General features: G+C 38.0%; 3 protein-coding genes across 3 annotated transcripts; 1 reads left to right on the plus strand and 2 right to left on the minus strand.

Moving 5' to 3' along the window:
- Positions 1–6749: 6749 nt before the first annotated feature.
- On the minus strand, positions 6750–12224 carry LOC141905886 (ribonuclease P protein subunit p40-like). The gene is made up of 7 exons (XM_074794967.1): positions 12087–12224; positions 11196–11421; positions 9874–9969; positions 9397–9519; positions 8499–8709; positions 7690–7848; positions 6750–6948 (listed from the first exon to the last, which is right to left on the minus strand). Exons 1-7 carry the CDS (start codon positions 12222–12224, stop codon positions 6762–6764), a joined length of 1140 nt encoding a protein of 379 aa, XP_074651068.1. The 3' UTR covers positions 6750–6761.
- A 462-nt stretch (positions 12225–12686) lies between these two features.
- On the minus strand, positions 12687–19868 carry LOC141905208 (GPI ethanolamine phosphate transferase 3, catalytic subunit-like). Its single transcript, XM_074794015.1, has 6 exons — positions 18984–19868; positions 17558–17717; positions 15269–17030; positions 14474–14733; positions 14018–14128; positions 12687–12966 (listed from the first exon to the last, which is right to left on the minus strand). Exons 1-6 carry the CDS (start codon positions 19745–19747, stop codon positions 12754–12756), a joined length of 3270 nt encoding a protein of 1089 aa, XP_074650116.1. The 5' UTR covers positions 19748–19868; the 3' UTR covers positions 12687–12753.
- A 2124-nt stretch (positions 19869–21992) lies between these two features.
- On the plus strand, positions 21993–22679 carry LOC141906200 (uncharacterized). Its single transcript, XM_074795440.1, has one exon. The coding sequence runs from the start codon at positions 21993–21995 to the stop codon at positions 22677–22679; it is 687 nt and encodes a 228-aa protein (XP_074651541.1).
- The last annotated feature ends 1584 nt before the right edge of the window (positions 22680–24263 follow it).

Here is a 24263-nt window from a genome sequence, read left to right on the forward strand (position 1 = left end):
ATTTAAGATTTAATTCAAGGGCAACTGGAAACGAAAATATTTGAGTTTTCAATTCTACATAGTTCATTTTTGATAAACCTTGGTCATCAATGGTTTTTGTAGTATGTATTTTTATGCCACCAGCTCTTTCCTAAGAACATACAGAAAATTGATATAATTAACTAAAAATCCGACGGTTATGCTAACTTTCGATTTTCAAAACCTCTTTCCCGAATGTTGATATATAGAGAGCTTTCTATCCGAACTGTACAATTATAGATAGATCATAGGTCATACCTACCTACGCGTATGTAGACAATTTTGAGGATGATTCTTTTTTTTGCACTGCAGAATTTTGTGGAAAAAAAAATATATTGTACATGACAGTGCGTTCGTTACATAGAAATTATATATTGTGTATATGTATATAGATGTTAAAACACCAATTTCATTCGAAGTAACATTGATATTGTTAAAAACTTTATACATATATATATATAGATAACATATTGTTTTAAATGTGATATTATTCAGTTGTTGTATAGATTTTAGCGTTTTCATTGATTAACTAACATCTCTTATATCCGTATTTTAGCTAATGATACCTTATAGAAAAAAAAGAAGGCAAATTAAAACGAAATGTGACGTTCGCTATAATCAGTAATTTACCTGTGTTACTGATTACGTAATTTGAAGCTTATCTAGATACTACGCTTTGTTAAAACACCTGCATTGACAGACGAAGTTTGGTCTATATTCCATTAGTTCAGTTATGATTTCTGTCCGTAATGGTCTCTTACATCTGAAGACTAGGTCTTAAGTTGTTAACTTAGATATATACAACCGAATAAGGCTAAATCCAAGCCTTGACAGTGCAACAAGCCCCAGGGCTTGATCCATTTGGCGCTGGATGTATTATCTCCAGAAGAACTTGGTGCAACTGATTTTCAATGGAATTGTCGTATGAAAACTGGTACGGTGGAACCTCGTTATAATGACTTTGGATATAACTACTGTTGCGTTTTGTGTATTTGATCCTGAACAGGTAAAATCTTCAAGTAATGTCATACATAACAAGCTATATGTTGAAACGGCCACATTTTGTGGTCCCCTGAAGCGTTACACATTGGCGGTCGGTTGCCGACCAAGTTCTTACGGTATTTCACTAAAAATTCAAGTAGATATATTTAGGAAAAAAAACTGGCATTAGCTCAGATGGCGTCGGTGTTGTGATGTAAGTTATGTAAACTATATAAAAAGAATATGTGATTCAATTGATTTGTAAAATTTCGTATTGCATATGTTAAATGGCGGTTAGTTTAGTTTAAGTTTACGTTGTGCGCAAGAAAACTGGCATTGAACTTTTAGTATATTTGGTTTTAGTGAGTGGTGTTCGTACCTCATATGGTACAATATTGTATACATATAAATGCCGCGAAATAGTTGAGTGACATTTTTTAACTGAATCAATTTGCCACTTTATATGTGTCCGTGTGCCAATATATTATTATTATTATTATTATTATTGTTATGATTATTGATATTATCGTAAACCATAAAATCGTGCGTGTATATACATTTGTTATTTAGAATATCTTATGAACCGAGAGACATACACGATTGTTTTAGGCCTAGCGCATTGCTACAGTTGAGGGTTGGATTGTTGACCTGGCTCTGCTGATGGTAGCTCCCAGCAGACTAGCTGTACGTAGTTGAAATCAAAACGAAGTGGTTAACGTTTTTCAAATATTTTATGCAACCTTCGTCGATAATGTTTCGCACATCCGCTAGTCGCAGAGAAATTTTTTCCTATGTTGGTATCAATGCTGTAATCAATGCCAACTTGAGCCACCCATTCAGACATTCACTATGTCATGTGATCTATTCTATCACTGTTTTAGTGTGGCAATAAAGATGTTTTTAGTCCACCCATTTTGTAGGTCAATTACAGTTGAGGTCCCGAACACTGAGGAGATCTGCAGGATCAAAAATTGGGAGAACGGTGATAAAGTTTCAAATGTCTGAGGGGTGGGTCCAGACTGCGCATTGATACTTGCATTTAGATATAAACTGAATTGATAAAAATTTCAAAAGGATAGAGAAGATATGATATTTGTTGGTGAAAATCAGCTATCAGCTCAGCCAGCTGCTTTCCAGAAATTTTCCAAGCGTTTTTGGCCCGACCAAAATTGTCGGACTAGGCCCGAGGCAAATTCGAGCGCGGGTCAAATTATTGCGCATGGATTGCAACTGGTTCTGGAAGCGACTCACTTTGCTTTACTTAAGCATTGTTTAGTATCGACTGAGTGGTTTACATGTGAACGCGCTTTCAAGTTTAACCCGAGCCTGATCCTCGCCAATTTGGCCGCGGCCAAATCGTCTCTGTTATTTTGCGGCGTAGATGAAATGGTTATTTTCTTAATCACCCGTGCATTGAAACATTAGCAGAATAGGTCCTCGTATGATATCGTATATGTCCATATATAGCGGCTTTATTTTAACGCTTGTCTCGGTAAAGCGAAGTTCACTGCTCGTAGAATACATATCCGCCCAAGTTCCTACATCCTGCCAACTCGGATAATCAGCTGTCTGCTCCAAACATTGTGTAAATAATAACTAAAATCCGAATGTGCTGAATATGTGATTATGTTTTCAATTCGAGGCGATAGCGCCTCCGCTTAATTTGGGAGTTATATATATTTTAGGAATGTGCCGCATCCGCTTAATAATCTGAAAGGTATATATTTTAGAAATGTGCTGCGTATAATATATTTAGAAATGGGCCCCTTCGAATCAGAAATTATTTTTTGAAATCGAACGGCGTCTTGGTATACCCAGAGGTATGGATCTGCAGCCTGCCATCACCATCGTCGGGTTGACTTGTGTGAAGTCAGGATGGTTATTCTAATTGCAGGGTACCTATGACTCGGTGATTCCTCAAAGATTCCTAAATAGTAAATGCTTTTGAAGGTGCTTGAAAGTTCAATTTTCATAAATCGGCAATTTGATACTTGTGCAGTAGACTACCCCTAAATCAGTACAGTTGGGACGGGATCTTTTCGGTACTCTATTATGCCACCAAATCAGACACCGAGTTTAGTAGTGTCAATGATAAAAATTTGCTTATAAAACCACCGAATTAACGGTTTACCGAAGTTGAACAGTACCAATTTAGGAGAAGTCTACTGTAATTGGGATATAAAAGTGATGCAGACGCTTCCTCGAAATATGAAATTTTCTCCTTGAAATCTGCTTATATCCAGGAATGACTGATCTGTAGGGACCCTGGATTCATTGGTGATATGGACTGGGGGTCCATGGTGATACGAATTAAGCGAAAGGGTTGGTTCAGGCTGCAGATTGATTGATGCATAACAATTAAATCGTTTTCATCTTTTTTAATTCCACGAGATGATTTTGCGATAATCATTCAAAATGATTGCTATCGAGATAGATGATGGACTTCGGCTTATGATTAAGGATTCCATCTAACTAAACGGTACTTATGATCGGACTAGATCTGTCTTCTGTTGATGATTATATTCGGGCATGGAGAACATTTCTTTTAAGCATTTTTGTTAGATTTTATGACTACTATTTAGAGAGAGTAGCCCTAAGTATCTTGTTGTTTTATCGATGTCAAACCGGTGTGTGCGTTGTTGTTTTTAATTATCGAATTGTTATATTTACTACCAGCATTTGTTATTTTCATTGTTAGAACCGAAGTGAAAGATAGTCTTGTTGCCAGAAAACGGTTTGTAGAATTATGCCATTCTCTTTTTCGAGCTCAGTGCATAGCTCTCCCGACAAATTGCAGACTATGAGAGCTGTTTCGATCCCAATTCAGGGGTAAAACGTAAAATTTTCTCATAAAAAGTTCATGGATAATGCAAGCAGAGCTTATTTGCCCGATTGCCGCGGCCAATTGCCAATTTTTGACAGGTTCGGTATGTTGCGGTGGTGAATTTATTTCAATATCTCCAAAAACATGGAATTCAAGGAAAGAAAAAAACGTCATTCAGTAAATTGTTGTTGCGACTTTCGCCACTGTTGACAGTTCCAAATTTCATATTTTCAAGTCACCTGGGGTCCAGCTCGGCAGTTGTCACTGCTTGTTCATCTGATTCAAATTATCAATTAAAAAAGAACTAGTCCTGAAATTCCAATAAGCTCAAGTAGACTCATCTTCACTCAATCAAGTCGGCAGATTTTACAAAAAGCTTTTCGGATAAACCTTAATCAGCCTTCGGATAACCTGTCGATTAGAAACTGGATAAAATATTTACAATCCTGATACTACCAAGTAAGGCGTAGTCTACATGATAACACATTAACCAAATAATCAATCCACATCTGCTTTACAATGCGAATAAGTTTAAAGGAAATATGCTTTCTGTATGTAGTTAAATGTTTTCTAAGATATGGGCATATATATTATGAAATATTACGTTTATTCGTGGGCATATAGATGAAAAAGTGACAGAGCTCGAAAGAGCCGAGATGTACTTATCAACATTTAACAGGGTTACGATTAGAATTAAGTGATTATTGTGATTAATTATCATCCTATTATTATTATTATTATTATTTTGGTGTTTAAGCCTTGTCGTTGTTGTGAGAGTGGTGAAAAAAATTTCGCGTGAAAACTTGGATGTTTTTTTTTCCTCTTAATTTTAATGTTAGATGTGAGAAAAAAAAAATAATGTTGGCGCACGTAAATCTCTAGGCTCATTACGATTGAAACATCGAGTGTTAATTTTTCTCCCCTTGGCTAAAAAAAGAAAAGGCGTGTTTTTCACGCTTGCGACGTCGCTTGCTTCTCCGTCTGTTCGGAAAGAATTTATTACATTATTCATTCCCTAAAAAAAAAAACAAATCTTCGTACGAATCTTTCAGGACAAAATTTCCACGCGTGGGGAAATTTCTTCGTTCGTGTTTTATTTGTGATCGGTCGAATTTTCGCGAAAATTCAGTGATATATATATATATATATATATATCGTTTACCAGTATACAATTTGGCATTGCATTTCTCTCTCTCTCTCTGGCTTTTTAATCAATGCCGGTATATATATTTTAAGGGCGGTTACGATTTTCTTCTTTTAATCCGGTTTTGTCACAACGTTCCCTGGTTGAGATCGCGCGAACGCTCCGCGATCTATGTATAGTTTCGGCTGGAAAACTTACCTATTAATACTGAATTTAATCGAATTAAACCGACTTTCCGAAAACGCAAATACTACAACTTTTAATATCGTTTGAAGCTTAAAGATCGGTTGAAACCAATTTTATAAAACGCAATCGTAATCATATAATATATACCTGTATATGTTTGCTACGGTATATACCCTAGATTGCGTTTTTTGAAACTGGAATCGGCCGTGTTGCTTTTGTAGTGAGAATATCGACTATCAGGTAAAAACCTCAATTATATAAATGAATATATATATATATATATAATTATATATTATATCAGATTGTTGATTAAATGTTTGACTGTTGTTGATGAAGAAAAAAAGAAGAGATTTCACACCAAACTATTTTGTACTTAAAGATTTTTGCATGTCTCATCGTATTGTGCTTATCATGCACTTTGTTATATCAAATAAAATTTTCACCAGCTTATTAAAAGTAAAATATGTTAGAAAATATCGGTCTTCGGTTGTTTACTTAGTTTAACGAGATATGTTTACAATTTTGTTCCCGAACGATATGAAAGCTGATGTGATCAGTGATGGATAGCAGACGACAATGTCACCAGTATTCTGTTCATAGTTTTCCATCTCCTGTACTTCAACTCTCTCAGCCACTGACAAAAAAATCATCTCTATTTTATGCCGGAGCTCGGCCATTGTTCAGAATTCGACCAATGAGGATGAAGCAGTATGTTCACGCTATGAGCTAATGCAATAAAGCCCGATGACGGTATCAAACTTGTTTGATTTTGGAAACATTCCTGAAACTACATTTCTCGTAACCGCTCGCGACTTGGGTATATACAGTAAACCTCGCCATACCCTGGACATGGCTAACTTGGACAAAAGTGAAATCATTTTTCTGACTTCCTAACATATTTTCCTATCTTTTCTCGAGACCTGTACCTCCGGCCAGTGTCGTCGGTCCCAGATTGTCCGAGTTAGGCAAGGTTTACTGAATGAAGCAATGAATGCAGTAAGTTAAACGACAATTGAGAAGGATATCTGGTAGTTGGCAGGACCTTGTTGATGCTTAATAGGGGAAAAGTCATATGCATCATCTTGTTTTGATTTCTTCAAAGGACTTGGGGTTCTAGCAACACTTGGAGACCAACTGAATGGAATGAGAATGCAGGAAGATGACTAATCTGAATGACTGACTATACAGTCTATTATGACACCATGTTGAGAGTATGAAATAGTGGTATTTTGGATGTATTTTCATTGAATTTGGGTTAGATTTGGCATACTGGTATTTTTAATCAGTAATAATGCTGGTGTTTAAGTAAGCTATGGTGGGTTAAAATGGACAACAATTTAAATACAATCAAACTCGCTTAAGTCATCATATTCAGGACAATCTTTATGATGACTTACAGATTGGGACTAATAAAACAGTGACGCCTTGAGTAATATGACGACTTAGCCGAGTTCGAATTTTATTTCAAACCTTTTCTTTATGTTCCTTCAACATACCAACAAACCTTTCAATAGATACATTGCAGTCAATGCAGAAAGAAAGCCCACCAAACCACAAAAGCGAAATAAATTTCAAAATAAAATAAAAAGTCATGAATTTATTTCACAGTCACGGAGATACAGTTTCACGTATCAAATATTGTCTATCGTCTCTACACGGCAATAATGTGTAGGAATTCATTCCTATTGTATATATTCCAGGTTCTCCGCTGCTGTTCAATAATACCGGGCTGTGATTGAATCCATGAACGGTAAGACTCATCCACCCACAATCAGCAGCAGTCTTCATATGTTCTCTGAAATTATACAGTACAGTAGTTTCTCCTCAATACAAATCCTTTCAGTCAAAATCATGAACTGAAAACAAATCAGTAGAATTTCAAAATTCTCAATGTCTAACTGGAATTACCACCTGCCTCGAAAAAAAAATTCTGGTTCCACCAATTGATTTAAGTTAGGAGTTGACGCTAACATCAATTCAAATTTAGTTGAAGTTAGGAGTTGACGCTAATTTAGTTGAAATGTAGATGTACACAACACAATAGAGCCATCCTGGTTACAGTTAAGCTCACCTTACCGGACAAAATTGGTCTGAGGCAAGCTAAGTCCACATAAAGGATAGGAAAATACGTTAGAAAATTTTCTTTTCCGCGCAAGTTCATCAAAAGTCCCGGTTTGGCCATGTCCGAGTAAGGTGAAATTTACTCTACAGTTCTCAAATACATACGACTCTTCAAGACTAGAGTTAAATCTAGTTCATTCGCGATGTATAAAGCTGACCGGAATTCTAACCCAGAACTGCGTAACTGGCTCCAGTCAAAACAATCCATAGGTTTAGAAGAAATCTGGATTATTCTTAAGTTGAGATGAACTGCAGTATCTGAAAATTCCCTGCGCTATGAATTGGTTAACCGAGAGTTAAGTGCCTATGCATGAATTACTTCTAAAAATTACACCCTAAAATCCTATTTTTTGCTCATAGCTTAGCAATTATCGATGTGCTTAAGAATCCACGAAAGAGGGTGAAAATATCTTACCGAATGATTTCATAAATACGCTCAATGAGCCTCACAGGAAGAAAGCCGGATACGTGGAAGACATCGAGATTGCTAATGTTTTTGGTCGATGAGCAAGCACAATGACAAACCGCGGGATCACTATCACTGTTCACTTCCATAGGAGCTGGGTCACCTTCGCTGAAACATCACACAAAAAAACTAACTTAACCCTTTCAGTGCAGACTAATTAATACCCTATAGTGCAGGAGATAATTTGAAATATTTTTTAAAATTCCACCCTAGTGTGTTGAATAACGGGAATACCACTAAAGTGCGTCTACACCGCAGCGCAATGTATCATTAGTTACTAGTATTTCACTATGTTTGACAGGTGCTGTTATTTTTCAAGAGAGATAATTATTAATTACATCAATACACCACATTGTGGTGTACTAGCAAAATCTATCACTGATTTATACCGCACTGCGGTGTAGACGCACTGAAAGGGTTAAAAGTTTTATTGACACTACGAAAAATTACATAATATTGCATAATATTGTCGGCAATGAATAACATAACATAAATTTCAAAACATTAGGCAACAATACAGTTATTTTGGATTGAGATACATCGACAATTATATTGAATTGACCGGCAACCAGTCTATGCCTGATATAATAGTGATGACATAGTATCTTCTCAAAAATAATTTATCAAATGTAAGATAAGAGTTGAAATTATTCAATTACAAATTAAACGCCAAAATTCACAATTGTTATTATGATTGAATGAGTTTCCACTCGGTAGCATGACTCCCAGTTTTAAACAATGCATGTACAGAAAGTTACCTGACAATGCCACAATTAACAGCTCCAAGCCACTCGTATAAATTCTCTATTTCCTCGCTCTCATCTTCGGCATCCACTAACCAACCGGAGTCCAACGTCGGAACGGTCACATTTTCTTGCTTACAAGTTTCAACTATTGTCTTCTTTTCTTTATAATTCACGTCAAAATTCTTGAAATACTCTGCCAGCGACACGGGATGGACGTCCTTATCTGAACGAAATTCATACCAGTATCAGAGATGGAATGGTTAAGAAAATGACATTTCTCAACCCATCAAACCTATCAGTGGTAACAGATTCAAGGCTGTTCATGTTTCTGAGGGCAAAAGAAGAACCAGCAAACAAGAAACTCTGCCACAAAAGACGCTCAACAACTACGCATGTTTTCATCTCGAAATATATCCAATTCACTTAGAATTACTGATAATATATCTCATCTGGTTTATACGGGGACAATCTGTGGAATTTGTTTTAGACAATGCATATCTATTTTGGTTTCCATTGAAAGTAAACCCACAATTATAAAGAAGAACTATCAGAGTAGTTTCACTCAAATGCTATATGAGCTATTTTCAAAACAGTTTTAATTTCCTCCAATAGCCAGTGAATTTGAAGTTTAGAAAATGGCTTATAGCATTTGAGTCGAAAGTCAAACCACGTTCAGTGTATTCCTTGGTAATTGTGGTTTTTTCTTCGACGCACATCTACTGCTATATTTTCTAAAATTCAGAAGCAGAGATTTCAACCAACAAATTTCCAAATCAGGGTTAATTTTTTCGGGGACATACTTAAAGGGAAACCAAAGAAAAAATCTATCATGATACATCGATTATCTTTCCAACAATGAACTGAAGGATGGCTTAATCTATGTGCCCCAGTCATTGATTGCTATACGTACTGTCTGGAATCCAACTTGCGAAGAAATCGAATGATAACTTCGATTCTGTGAGAATCTTCTTGACGTGTTCGTAATATTTACTCCCTGGCTTGAACAGAGGACTGACCAGATCAATAGTAACCACTGCAATTACAAAGCATTCGATATATAAACATGTATGAAGAAACCGGTATACCTGAATTTTCAATTTGAAAATTTACCATTTCCAGAAGAAAACGCAAACTAAAATCTAGGGGTCTACACCATGCCCACTTCGGGAAATACCTGGCAATTGATCAATTTCTACATTCAACTCCCTGGTAAACAAATACAGTAATCGATTACCTTGAAACTTACTACAATCATAGAAGATGTTGTAAGCTACAATTTCTATTGTGGTTATTGACTGAGTAGATGCCAAATTGGGCTCCGATCAGATCTCTTTAGACATTCATATAAGAATAATGCGTTGGTAAAGTATGAGAAGAAACTACTTACCATGATTTCTTCTCCGTTTTGTATTGTAATGAGATAAATTCCCGGTTAATTGCAAGCGTTCGTACGTTTCTTCAGTCAAATGCAAGACAAGCTCACCTGCAAAGTTAGAAGCTATCAAATAATGCCTCGAGATAATCAGGGGATTCAAGACAGGTAGAAAAATTTCTGGATCGATTATAAATGCGTGTTCAAACTATAAACCATTGTAATCTGAACGAATATGTCACGAAATATATGAAAGAAATCCCACAATAATTCAGCCAAAGATCTAAAGATGTGCGTATATATTTGAGCAATGTTTCGGCCAATGATGTACTAGATGTACTGATGATATTCATCTTATACAGATATTGTGTATCATCTCGGTCATGAAATACTTAATATTAAAAAAAAAATCCCAACATAAATGTTCGTGTTTGATAGTTGGATTTCGAGACCTTACTAGGGGTCCAAGGATACCATGCCCACTCGAGGAAATGCTTGAGAATCTGACAATTTTAATATTCAACACACCTGGTGAACACATACAGTACTCATTGAGCTTGAAACTCACCATATCGAAGTACTTGTCATGAGCTAGAATTTTTTGATTGATTATGGTTACAAAAGAAATATGAATAGGTACCAATATACGGAAATATTATGCTATTTTGATATTCGGACACTTGTGAACATAGCCTAAGTCGGAAGTGGCCTAAAAATGGGCCAAATTGCTGCCGTGTGCAGTACGAGAATCTTACACACTTGCTAGTGAGCGACAGCCTGCCTAATACATGAAGTGGTTTATAAACACACTCGACCAAGTGCTCAATACTGAATATATGAATTGTAGAAATGTAGTGTTTCATATGGTGCGTTAATGAAAGTTTTCTGAATGAAATAAACAGGTTCGGTTCCACAGTTGTAAGTAAGAGTTATCTCAGAGTTAACATCAGTTCATTTTAACTCTAGGGTTAAATTTAACTCAGAACTGTGGAACTGGACCCTGCTTTTTTGTTTTGCAGAAACTAGAGGTAAACTTTCACATGAGGTACATGAAAAATTTGAATCATTAAAAACCATTGATAAAACACTAGGGCCCTATATCTGGGTTGTGACGATAATGTGTAGAGAATCCCACAACAGTAAAAAAAAAAGATATATGGTCCGAAAATGTTTCCTTAAGCTAGTGGTTTATTCGAGGTTTCGACTATATTCTAACTGAATAGACATCTTGAAGAATACTTGGGATTCTCTACACAAAAATCAATGAAATTAGAGGACAAAAAGTTAGGTCGACTTTTACAGGAATTCAACTGAATTCCAGGTATATCTTATTTTACCAGTTGATAGAAGAGCTGCACAGTCTTCGCCGTCAAGGCAGCTTCCATCAGAGAGCAGAGAGACTTGTCCTCGTTTTAGGAATGCGCCAATAAAATCCGGTTTGGTCAGATGAGACAGGGGAAGCGATTTGATCAGAAAATACTCAAACAATTCTGGATTTTCGGTCTGAATCCGCGCAAGCTGTAATTCCAAACCTTCGGCGCGACAAGGTACTATAAGGTCGAGCTGAAAAATATAAGTCACTATCTTGATACGAAATTGGGAAGTTTATCAAACAGGAAAAGATCTTACTGAAAAAGGGCCAAGAGACAGGGAACACAGTACAGTAGGCCTAGACTGCAGCTTAACCAATAACTTTGGATCTTTCTTTTTCTTATGAATTAGGCCATTACCTGATTGAAGAACTGGGGAAATCAATGGATAGAAATACAAAATAGTTGAAATAAAAATAAGTCTAATGGCATAGGCCTATTACACTAATATCTTTGTATATGATAAATAAACTACAAGACCATAGCAAATCGCTGATCATCAGCACCCAATGAATAACGCTAGATTATTGTTTGGAAAACATTTATTTAGACTCCCAACTTTATTAGTCAGTAACCTAAATGACAACACGCCTAGTTTCATGATTTGGGGCAAGACGAAAAAGAGTAGTGTCTATTTAAGCCAACTAGGTTGATAGACTTTACGCTACGTTCCCCGTAGTCAGAAAAGTCACATGTACCCAATATGGTCCTCTATTGGCTCAATAATCTGCAGTGGAATAGTTTTTGCACAATAAAGTGAATTTAATTTTAAAATTCGGTGGTAACGAGTATTTTCTCGTCAAAAGGTTCCCTTTCAAATACCGGCGTTTATCGGACTGCAAGATCAAAACATCCTACCGATTGGTTGAACCAATGTTTTTCGATACAATCTTTGATTTGGGCATCTTCTTTCGACTTGTCGCGTTCGTCTAGTTTGGAAAAGTGAAGATCGAACTCTTCAGTTTCCAACGCGAGTTTCAATGTGGAGCTCAACATTTTGGTGTCGGATAATTGACGTTGTGCAAAATCCGTGACGTCACATGTTTGTGTATTGGGTTCGAATCCGTATCTGAAAAATCAATTCAGATCAAGCTGGGCCCAAATCGAATCAAGACAAATCCAAGAAGAAATAACGATAGAGAAACGAAAAAAATTCAATACTATCAATCCTTTTAATCGAGAATAAGAAATTACTGCGATTTGAAATTATTCATATTCTGATGTTCAATTTTGAATAAAAAATAGTAATTGTCTCTTACCTCAACAATTAAAGATATTGATAAAAAATGTTTTCTCTACGAAACTGAAGCAAGTCAGAAGTCCATCAGTTGGTTTGGGATCTGTAAATTTGGGATCACAACCCAAGTTTTGACCAGTGCGAGATCTTATGGTGTCCACTTCTAAGCAACTCCTCAAGTTTCAACATAAACTGAGCAGAAACATTTCAATAATTACCTCTTATTTATTAATCTAAATATGGACTTTACTACAATGAAAATGAGCGTTGTTTTCAAAAATATTGAGATCAGCAACTGAAATCTTTATTTTGTTTTTTCCAAAGAGCTGTTGCCCAATTCGAAACGGCTTTATCTAATCTCATAACGAACAATAGTATAAAGCAGCAGATGAAAAACACGACAAGGAATGATACAGCTTCGAATATGAAGCGAGGAGCAAATATCTTCCACACCATCAAATGACGTCTGTGTAGCCCGGCCGCGCCCATCGTACATAGTAACTGTAAAACAAAGCATCATATTTCATTAATTCATGAATGAAAATGGGACAAAGGCTCAATGATCTCCACAACAGGTTTTAGAGGGTCAGCCACCCCTTTTATTTTTATATCCACCCCTCCGAAAATCAGCCACCCCTTACAAAATATGTTCCATCCCTATCTGAGTAGATGTCAATATTCTATCAATGCTGATAATTGCTATGAAATACATCAAGCTAATGTGAAAATTCACCAAAGATGAGAAAGATTTCACCAAAATTGAGCTCAAAATTTCATTAAATTTTAAATTTTTGAATATCAAAAGCCTTGCTTCTTCAGCAGCCACGATGTCATACACTTAACAATAAATGAAGCCCCTTTAAAATTGAAGCCTATACTGGTAGGTTAGAGAATGATTTTCTAAAAATTGAACGGTACACAAATGAAGGGGAAAATCCACAGATTTGTTGAAAACACCCACATCTATACGGGCTCTAAATAGCCGCATATAGGCCTACTGGTAGTAGTGTGCATTGGACCTGATTGATCAAGTTGAATGCTAGCTGGGATGAATGTCATTTGACTGTACCAGTAATAAACTCGAAATACGGTTCCACCATCCAATTATTTTCAAAATGTACGGTATGGTTTGGTAGTATGGTTTGTAGGGACTTGGTCTTGGTGAGATGCATTGTGTCAGTGGAAAAGACGCCATCTTTACATTTCCTCTGCCAAGCCCAGTGGCGTTGGAACCACGGCAATATTTAGAACCTGTCCAAAATCAGCATTTGGCCGTGGCAATCAAAAATTGGTTCCAACGCCCCTGAAGCCAGCAACCAATTTAATACTAGGGAAATTAGATATACGGGTATACTAGGCATGCTGAGTACTGTGGTTTAGATGTTTACTTCGCGCTTGGGAAAGAGAGGACTTTGATATACAATGAGAGTTATAAGGGAAATAATACTGAAGTACGAATGTCACTGATGACATTCATTGACAATATTGGGGCACTTAGAAATATTCTCGAGAATAATTACTTAATTCTATTGTTTACGTATAGTACACTTACCTGAATTCCATGAAGTGATAGGTAAACGAGGAACAGTCGCAAAATTGACAATTTAAATATATCTGGATTTTCACACAATGCAAACTCTCCACTTTTCTCTCCAGTTTCACCCTACAGAACACAAACGATACAATTTCAATAAAAAGAAAACAGAAAGTACGCAATACTATACTTCAAGAAAAGTCATCTTCAAAATTCCATATTGTGTATGATATATTCCTCAACCCAGTAACAAACTGCCATGGTTAAAACAAAAAGCCATGGAAATAACTGACAAATCTCTGAATATTTCCTGGACTCATTTCGTTACCTGGGCCATGATAAAATAAGATCTTCAGATCAAATTCCATTAAAAAGTTTAAGACAGTTTTCATTGCTGAAAACAAATTTTTCAATAGCGTTGAATTCGAAAGTATTCGTAGATGCTGAGCAGAATTTAATTCTAAAGTATCCTACCTGGACCCAATGGCCGCGGAAATATGGCCAAAATATAACCAGCGGTAAGCCAACAGTAAACAGCACCTGTGAGGCAAATGTGTTCATCAAGATTAATAGTCCTGGCAAAACTGTGTTACTGTGATCACCATGAAAACCGACGAATGCTGCATCCCATTGTAGAGTCGGGATGACTGCTTGATGTCCGGTGGCAAAGAAATAGAACGTTGACAAGAAAATCCACATCACTATTGTATAAGTTGGAATGCATCCATCATTAGCTGTAACCAAGAGATATTCAAATTTATCAAGACAAGGTCCCTCCAGATCAGTTATTCCTGGATATAAGGAGTTTTTAAGGAAAACATTTCAAATTAAGAAGTGTCTGCAGTGCAGTGCATCATTTCCATATCCCAATTACTATAATCTCCTAAATCAGTACTGTTTATTTCAGTAAACCGTTAATTTTTGTGGTTGTGTATATAAAGTTTTATCCTTTACACTACCTACTTTGTTTTTAATTTGGTAAGCGTCTCATTGGGTAAAATAAATCCAGTTCCCAACTGTGTTGATTTAGGGGTAGTCTACTGTACAACTACAAACTAGGCAAAAATATTTTGAATTGCCTATTTCTCAAAATTGGAGTTTTCAAGGATTTTTGGGCATTTTGTTCCCAAATTAAAGAAGTTGCAAGCACCTTTACAAGCATTTTCCGTTTTGAATGAGTTTTTAAGGAATCAAGGAGTCATATGTAACTCACATTTTAATGAATAAAAATGGAAAAATTAAGAAAAACTAAATTCTTGAAAAACTTACGTTTAGTCGTAACTGACTTAGCAGCGTGTAGTTCTAATAGCAGAAACATACAGAATACAGCGATTATGATTCCGGGTACTAAACCGTCTTTCAACAACAAAGCCAGTAACAATGTGACCGCTAACAGGATGACTAAACACCCTCCGGAATAGACAGTAGCGAGACCGTAGACAAGAGGGGGTTTCTCCGTATCCCCACCGCTGGACGATAGGTACGTTTGCCAGTTCGATTTCATATGATTGTAAACTTGAGGTATAATCGAGCCGACCGACGACGACGGAAACATCGGAAGAGTTTTCTCTTGATTTCCCAACGTGAATATAGTCAACGGTTTAACAGCGCATATCACCACCGACGATACGAATAAGAAGAAAACTAGGCGCGGTAACAGGACTTGGTTCCACGCCGGTAACTGGTCGATAAGTTTTTGCGGTAGCGCCTGTTGGGCCCAGTAGAAACAGATACAAACCGCCATAATCGGCATTACATACTTCACGCAAAGTACTGCCGGTGAGGTGCCGTTCAGATTTCCATGATGTTTGAGCCATTTGACGAAAAAGAACGGCGCACTCGCCAGACACGCGACCGAGAGAAAATAACGCCAGTTTCGAATCGAAGCATCAGGCGGAATACTCGATAAGGCTTGCAGAAAATTCGTTGGTTCGCACGTCCACTGTTCCTCGCGGCAGGCGCGGAAAACTAAACTCAATCGAAGCAGAATGCTGAACGCAATGGCCACGGTTAGCAATCGAAATTCAACCGATGTGATCACGCGTCCGATTTCGAAGCGAAAACTTTTTATTGGTTTACGTTGTGACATTTCTCTGCCGGCTTTGTTCTCGACTTTTAGCGAATGTAGGTTCGCCCAAAAAAGACACCAAATTAGCGTCTGTAACAGATATTGTAACGCAACGTCTTCGTTCACAACGAAACTATTTGATGACATTGTTACGCAATAACCTATAAAACATACCGACGCGATTACAGAATTGTAATTCTCGAGCAAGCTCGACGACCACGACTTCATCGTGTCTTTAATCGACGACTTAGATTTTTTCGTCGGTGGAACGCGGCCACCCTGCGAGATAACTTTATAGATTACGAGCGCGAAGATTCCGACGCAAGCGCCGATGGCCGCGAACGCGATCGCCAGTACCCGATTTTCGCGTAGCGTATAGAATATCAGCGTGTACGCGAGACAAGCGACCGTACATGCCCAGTACAGCAGTCCGCGATCGCCGATCTCCTCGAGCGTCAAACGCGACATTACGGCGCCGTACGCGATCGCTATGCAAATGACGAAGATTCCTAAAACGATCGCACTAAGGTCGAACTTCGCCCAGATTCCCTGACAAGTTGTTTTCGTCTCCGATAAAAAGCGTTTGTGATTACCGCGAATTCGTTCGAGTACAGCGCGCAATTCCGCATTGTCACCGACGGAAACCAACTTCGTCAGCGTATTTTGCAGATCCGATTCGGTTTTCGTGAAAAGTTTGCTTAATTCGGCGTATTTGCGGGCCGGGAAGTCCGACGCTGCTTGCATATACGCATCTAAATAGTTTTTCACCTGATGGGCGTTGATGTGCGTCGCTTTGATCGAATGATAAACGCGTCGCAGCGGGTTAGATTCCGTCTGCCACCAAGGACAGTGCGTGAACAATTCCGGTATAACACTCCCGAGATTCGAAAATGGAATCGGTATTCCCATCAGCAGGGAAAACGTCGGAACGAAATCTAACTGCGAAACAGTGTTTTCGTCATCCTGAAAGAAATAACATTTTTGAACGATTGATAGATTTTCCGAATGATATGTTTAGAAACATGGGAAAGCAAAGATTCATACCAATGTTCCTTACACAGTAGAATCCTCGCGGGCCCATGTATTTACTTAAAGTTTGATCATAGTTCAGCAAAGGAAAAATAATTGAGTTATGCGATAATTTGAAAAAATTTGAATTAAGAGCAATCTACCATTAATGTTATTAACTCTATCACTTTATCTACACTGCAGTGCGTTGCTTTGCTGTGCACTGCATTGCGGTGTATTAATGTTATATCATGGATGGACTTGGCTAGTGCAACGCATCACGGTGTATGATGTTATTAGTTTCTTATCTTCATAATGAAATAGTAGTAAATAACGAATACCGCACGACAGTGTAGACGCACTTTAGTAGCATACCGGTATCCGTCAAACAACTGAATGGGGTGGAATTCTTTTAAATTTTCAAATCATCTCCAGTAATTCAGAGTATCAGCTAGTCAGCCTCAAAAGGATTAAACACTCACTAGTTTCCCAGGCATTTCGGCAATCTTCGACGGACTGTAAATGAATAAACCAGCGTCAACTTCATCAACGCTATCACCGCCGTGGTCGCCGCTACGAGTCATACCGTGATCACCCATTACAAACAATATCGTATCTGCATCCATCTGTTTCGTAACATTTCTGCGTGAAAATGTGAAAAAATAGATACACAAGAATTGATGAGTTGAGTATAAGAAAGTCCCATACATAATATCGAAGGATTGATAGAAGATGGGGGGCCAATTTCTGGTTGGAACTATTCATTATTATCATCCATATGGACATGAAAGATAATGTAGTCCTTGTAAGAATAGAAACACTCGGCTGCTCCGTGCACCTAAGAACAATGGTATAAGACTTGCTTTGACAAGACAACTCAAGATTGAGTGGAGCCAAGCAAATTCATAGGCCCAAGCCCCTGTTAATGCATACCGGCATAAAGAAACACCATACCTGGTATCTTAGATCATGACAAAACATTAACAATTGGGATTTTACTTTAAAGATTACCATCATACCAGGGAAATCTATAGGCAGAGCTGCCAACCTCGGAAAATGTTAGGCCTATCAGTATGGCTTTTTGAGTTTCAGTTGCAACATTTTTTCAATATTACATTTCACCTGAATCTATTTTCATTTATTCTTCTATAGGCCTAATCGTATTACACACTTCAAAAGATGGTGGTTTTCAATCTTAAAACACTTATCAACTTATCAATTTCTCCTTATTAATGATTCAGATCTCGAATATGTGTGCTTGCCATGGTAATCAATAGTCATATTCTATTTCTAGACACACAAATGGAATAGCCTGAAATACTACAGGTTGTTTGGGAATGACGGCTTTATACTACTAGATAGACTTAAAAGGTAACGCTTTCGTGTAGAGTGTTATAGCTATTACATAAGCATTAAACACTGCCACTGACTGGTGTTGAAAAGACGACACAATATGAAAAAAAATTCCGATATCTAAGACTTATTGCCACCGCATTTCGCTGCTAATTAATTGTATAATCAAGTTCTATTCATGACTGTACAAATTAAAAGGAGGCATAAATACCACACTAATATTACATAGAAGATGAAGTCCGAAAGGTTTCCTTTAAGCTGATAATTCATTGATTTGACTTCGTTTCCACTATAAACTAATAGTCATCTTCAGGAATACCTCATAAACATTAAATCAATAAACTATTAACTTAGGGGAAACTTTTCGAACTTTTTATATCAGTGTGGGATTCTCTATTTTTTGCACAACACGAAATAGAGTTTCACCCATTTCAAAACTGCTCAAATTGAAAGTGACTGTAATGCTGAATACAACAGGACACAGCCTAAATACAGTGACCATATGAGTCGACAGCTCTGTAAAGGCCTATTATTCAATGGCTTATCTTGACGTACCGAATAACTTGATTCATTTGAGACAATTTCTCAGCCATCGCCGGATGGTTCGGGCCGTAACGATGTCCGCAGTGGTCGACGCCGAGAAAATGAGCGACCAACACGTCCCAGTCGTTCATTTTCATTTCCGGCATCAAATGCCGAAGAATTCCGTCGTCGATGGTGTGCAGGTCTTTGACGTTGAACGACGGAAAATGATACGCTTTCCGAAAGCGATTCGGAAACAGACCCATCCACGTATCGTCGCCCATGAACGTGATCTTTTTGCCGTTTTTCGCCAGCTGGTCGACGAAATTATCCTCAGTAATCTCGGTACTGGCGAAATTCGAACCGGCGTCGACGAAAGTCGGTAAGCTGCCGGTCGTCATTCCCTTCAGCCGCTGCATCGTCGTCGTCGGTGGATCCGCGACGAATTTATAAAGGCGAGAATTACGCGGGAACTTTTTCAACAAATGCGTCACGTGTTTGAGCTTGTTCGCGTACGGCGGCGACGCGGCGTCGTTACGAATCGTGGCGTTGTGTTTGATGAAATCGTAGCGTAACGCGTCGATGATTAGCACGACGGCGCGTTTGTACCGCGCATGCATCCAACAACCGGCGTGGCCGTGGTCGTCGTTCTGCACGTGTTTGAGGTCGGTATCGCATTCGCTGGCACGTTCGATTACGAATCGATTCAACAGAAAGCCTTTGGTGAACAGATATATCCCCAACGCGTAAATGCACCCGGTCCAAACTATAATTCCTATTAACGTGCAATTTTTCATTTTGAACTGTATTTCTTTCGACAAAATTCGAAGGGCATGTAAATTTGTTAGGGTTTAAGGCGAATTATCATGTTATCTTCGATCGTTTGCACGCATTCATTCGGGCCAAATTGCCATTTGGCACAATTAGCGCGACGACCTTGAAAACATGTAATTTCCTAAACTACGGTCTTTTTGTATTCCTCGTATACGGACTCAATTCAATCCAATTCAATGTATTTATTCGTTTTATCTCACACCGGGCCGGTGACCAGCATTAAATTATTGTCGAGTGCCGGATATCTTATCGTGTTTCGTAGGACGAAGGCTGGTTTTGCCTCGCCGATAAGAAACTAATAACAAAAAACCCAGTTGTTTATGGGTTATCATTTTCGAGAGTCGCCGGCCTCTCAGTCAGAAAGCCGGATCACTAACGTGATCGACGGACATGCGGCATCCTCGCTTGGCAGGGTTTGATTGCACACCATCTGAATCTGACGCCAAAACAAAGCCTGGCCGCAAACCCTTCATTGGTCTATACCATCGCCCAAGACAGGCCCGTTGGAAGTAATTACTTCAAAACGTCCACTGCAAGATATCCAAGCAGACTAGATGAGGTCCGAAATACAATATTTCATCCGATAGAATTTAGTGAAACAAAACCACAACGTTTCGGGTGTTGACTAACTATATTTTATTTTTGTCCCGGAGATGGCTATTAGAATATAGTCGAAACGTCGAATTAGTTCAAGTAAACGTTTTCGGACTTTATATCATCGTTTCGGTTTCACTAAACTTCCGCATTTCGTCGATTAGTGAAAAAATAAATTGTCCATGTGATTCCTCATAGACGGTTCTCTATATCTCAGACCAAACGAGATACAATCCTAATTCTTGGTATGGATACACATCCCCCATCTTAATACGTCAGAGGCGAAACTTGGTGAAGCGCACAGTAAAAAAAATCCCATTTTTTTAAAGTTTTGATAAATAAATAGGGCCGGGCTCTGCACTCAATGATCTTGAAATTTTACCAGTAAAAAACAAGGTTTTTTGGAATGTACTAGATGGAAGGCACCTGCGCGTGTTCGACTTGATACAAAGAAAATCAACCAATCGAAAAATTCGGTGATCAAATGGCTAAAATTCGAGAATCAACATTTTTTAGAAACGTAACATGGATGATGTTACACAAAGGATTGTATCCGTTTCGAATACCAAATGCAGGGCTGAAAAATTCTAGACGATGCTAACATTTTGCCGACCAAATATTTTTTGTGAAATACATCTGCGTAACTCTCAGAATGGTACATTAGATCACTTAAACGACATATCCATAACATATTTCATGATAGGCCATTGACGAGTCACAACCACTCCTCGATCTGAAATATAGTCCCGTGCAATCGATGATATACATTGATTTTCTAAGTTCCTGGGTGTTTTTCAGTCCTAGAACCTGCTGCACCCTTGTTTTGTAGAGATACACACAGTGCTGCTTTATCCCAGACATTCCCCACTCCCCCAACAGCTTTAGGACGAATAATATAAAATCAAACCACCGAAATGGCGATGCAGCCGGGCAAAGTCCGTTGTTAAGGCCATTTCAAGAGTTTCATTCTCATCGTTCCCTGTGGTGATACTCCCACCAACGTATTTAACTGCCTATGACATGAAATAAATTTACTTTTGCAATTTAATCGATATGCCCATCAGTGAACCATTAGAGGTAAAGGTGTCTCATTTCAGAAGTAATACACGCTAAAACTGCTATAAAACGTTAATTCATTTTTACAAATGCATAAACTGTACTTAAACAGCTTTCCCCGATTGCGATATTCCTGCAAGCTTTTAAATTCGACCAATCATCGTTCTACCCCGCTTTCTATTTCGTCCCCGCTCAAAACACGCGATGGAGAACTCGACCTCGACGAAAACGGAACTGTGCGAGTTACCGCCTTATAACAGCGACTTCAGATTCAGTATCATCTTGTACACGTGCATATACGGCCCAATAATATTGGCCGGTGTTATCGTCAACGTTTTGAACCTTTTAGTTATAAATCGCTTAAAAAATCCAGTTTATACCACCATCAAAATTTTAGCTGCTTTCGACTTATCCTTTATGTTGTCCGCGCTGTTTCTGTACCCCATAAGGACATTGTACTTGTACGGCCTGTTAGGTGAAATACTTTATCACATAAACGACTGGTATTTTGGATGGTGGTTCATAACACTTTTTCAACCGTTTTTCTACGCTACGCAAATGGCACGAAACTGGTCGATCATCCTTATAAGCTTAGAGCGGCTAGTCGTCGTGGCTTTCCCGTTGAATTACAAACGGATATGGAATTCGAAGACGCTCGGATTTCTTCTTTTCGCAATCATCGTAACGAGTATATTTTCGAATTGGAATCATTTCGTACCCGATGTGCTGCCCGGTTTGTGGCAATGGCCGTGTTTGAAGTCGGGTCAATTCGCCTACACGATATTTTTTGCCGAAACGCCCGTTACGCGTTTCTCAGTGCCCCGAGTTCAGTACAACGACGTATATTTGTTGTATGTCATCGGCACAGTTGCTCTTCCTTACCTTATGATGTGTGTGATAAACACGGCTTTGGTTGTGGCGTTGAATTTAGCCAGCAAACGCAGAAAGGAAATCACGACGATTGACAAATCATCGGGCAAAGATGTTCAAATTCTGAAAATGGTCGGTGTTGTTTTAGCTATTTTCTTCATTTGCGAAGCCCCAGCAGTTATAGAACGTCTCGAAGGTCTAATCAGAGGAAAAGAAACACCTTTGACCCACGAACAACGTATGGCAATGCGTAAATTCGCGTTAGCGCTTTCGATGTTCGACTCAGTTGTTAACTTCTTCGCTTATTGCGCCGTAAATAGGTCGTTCAAGCAAGCATTTGTTGAAATCTTCAAACGCAACCAACTTCGCGGATAAAGAATCAAGTATCCGCGTTTGTCATCAAGTATCAGCGTTGGTATGGTTTGCCTATAGCATGTCTCGAGGGGTTATTTGTACCCAATTTATAAAGATACGATTTAATTTCTTCGTTTACAATCTATTTTCACAGACTTCGCGTATATGACTTTTCACGACCACTCTATTTCCAAAGCTGAAAAAACTCCATGTTTGGAACAGAGCCCCGCGACTCCTCATTTTGCAAATCTGTATTCGAAATACGATCTGCTCAATTTGCTTTTCAATTTGATGCTCTTGTTGCATCAAGCCAGTGTTATTTGGATAGAAGCATCGAAATAAATCTTGATATGCATTATAGCAAAATGAAGTCCTTCCATTAGCTTTTATCTCACGCGTAATTTCACTGGTACATGACGTTATATGAACCTCATGAAATGAATAACTAACTGATATTGAATGCAATCACATATAGCGCCTTCAGAAATTGTAACCTTTATCCCATCTGGATATTTTCTTTTGGGGAGGGAGAGACAGGGGTTTCGTTTTTATCGTAGGTTTCTTGTCGACAAAAATAATTGCCACCAGCATTTTCAGTATGTGCAAATAAGATAGACCTGACCAGGGAATCGGTTTCATAGGCTGCTTGGATTAGGATCGCGGTAACCTGAATAGAATTTTGATTGGCATGAGTATGACTCCGTTCTAACTTCCATAGCGTTCCCCATCTCCCATCTAATACTGTTTCGGAAAATATAGGTACTCGTATGTCGTATATAGAACCAGATACATGTATTAGTGATTACAAAACCAGAATGAATCAAAGATTTCGTCCGCAAATCTCCATGTTCAGCGAAATGGCGGTGCACGGTGGGGAATCCATCCATCAAATAATATTCATCAAGCCAGGGACAACAGAGCATGTTCATGTTAATCCAAACTAATTTTGTATCTGAAAACATGGCAACAAAGGGGACCTCGAGGGACTGCTACAGTATGGGGCCTGGAAAATGGAAACGTCTTGATTAAGCCTTGGGTTTGATTTAGTTGGCTATTCATCCGTGGTTATCTCAAATCATTGATGTAGTCACGTTTACTGCGTTCATTGTTAGCCTATATGCATGTAGATTCCGTATGCTTTATCACACTTGTGCCGAAGGGAGTGGATGATGTTTTTTTCCTAATATTTACACTTAAACAGCTATAACCGAAGCTGAATGGTTGCCGAATGGATTGTTGCTGTTGGTTGCGATATCGTTTTTTACAATAAAGTTAAATGATTTGTACTTAGTTTATAATATAATAATCATATTTATATAAGAAGCCTACATATTTATATAATATATAATTATATCGAATATATTATCGAGAAGTCGAGCTCATAAAAATGAAAAAAAATCTCGCACCTGAATTCATCTTTACTTTTACTCACTCGCCCTCTCAACTTCTGATATGAAATCCCACTTTCCCTATTACTTCTAATAATTTCATATAAATGAACATTATTTACATGAATATCATATATTTGAAAATCAATTATATATTAATGATAAAAGTGTGAGTAAAGTGCGAGAAATAATTCATATTTTAACAGATTTCGAATAA

The sequence above is a fragment of the Tubulanus polymorphus genome, chromosome 5 (genome assembly GCF_964204645.1).
Source record: "Tubulanus polymorphus chromosome 5, tnTubPoly1.2, whole genome shotgun sequence".
NCBI lineage: Eukaryota > Metazoa > Nemertea > Palaeonemertea > Tubulaniformes > Tubulanidae > Tubulanus > Tubulanus polymorphus.

Coding starts and splice junctions, on each gene's coding strand:
- LOC141905886 (XM_074794967.1), bottom strand. CDS start 12,224: ATGTTGAGCTCCACATTGAAACTCGCGTTGGAAACTGAAGAGTTCGAT. Junction 8,710..9,396: donor CGCAAGTTGGATTCCAGACA/GTACGTATAGCA, acceptor AATTTCGTTCAG/ATAAGGACGTCCATCCCGTG. Junction 6,949..7,689: donor CGTATTTATGAAATCATTCG/GTAAGATATTTT, acceptor GTATAATTTCAG/AGAACATATGAAGACTGCTG.
- LOC141906200 (XM_074795440.1), top strand. CDS start 21,993: ATGGCACGAAACTGGTCGATCATCCTTATAAGCTTAGAGCGGCTAGTC.
- LOC141905208 (XM_074794015.1), bottom strand. CDS start 19,747: ATGAAAAATTGCACGTTAATAGGAATTATAGTTTGGACCGGGTGCATT. Junction 17,718..18,983: donor CAAATGAATCAAGTTATTCG/GTACGTCAAGAT, acceptor ATTTTCACGCAG/AAATGTTACGAAACAGATGG. Junction 17,031..17,557: donor CCGAAATGCCTGGGAAACTA/GTGAGTGTTTAA, acceptor TATTTCTTTCAG/GATGACGAAAACACTGTTTC.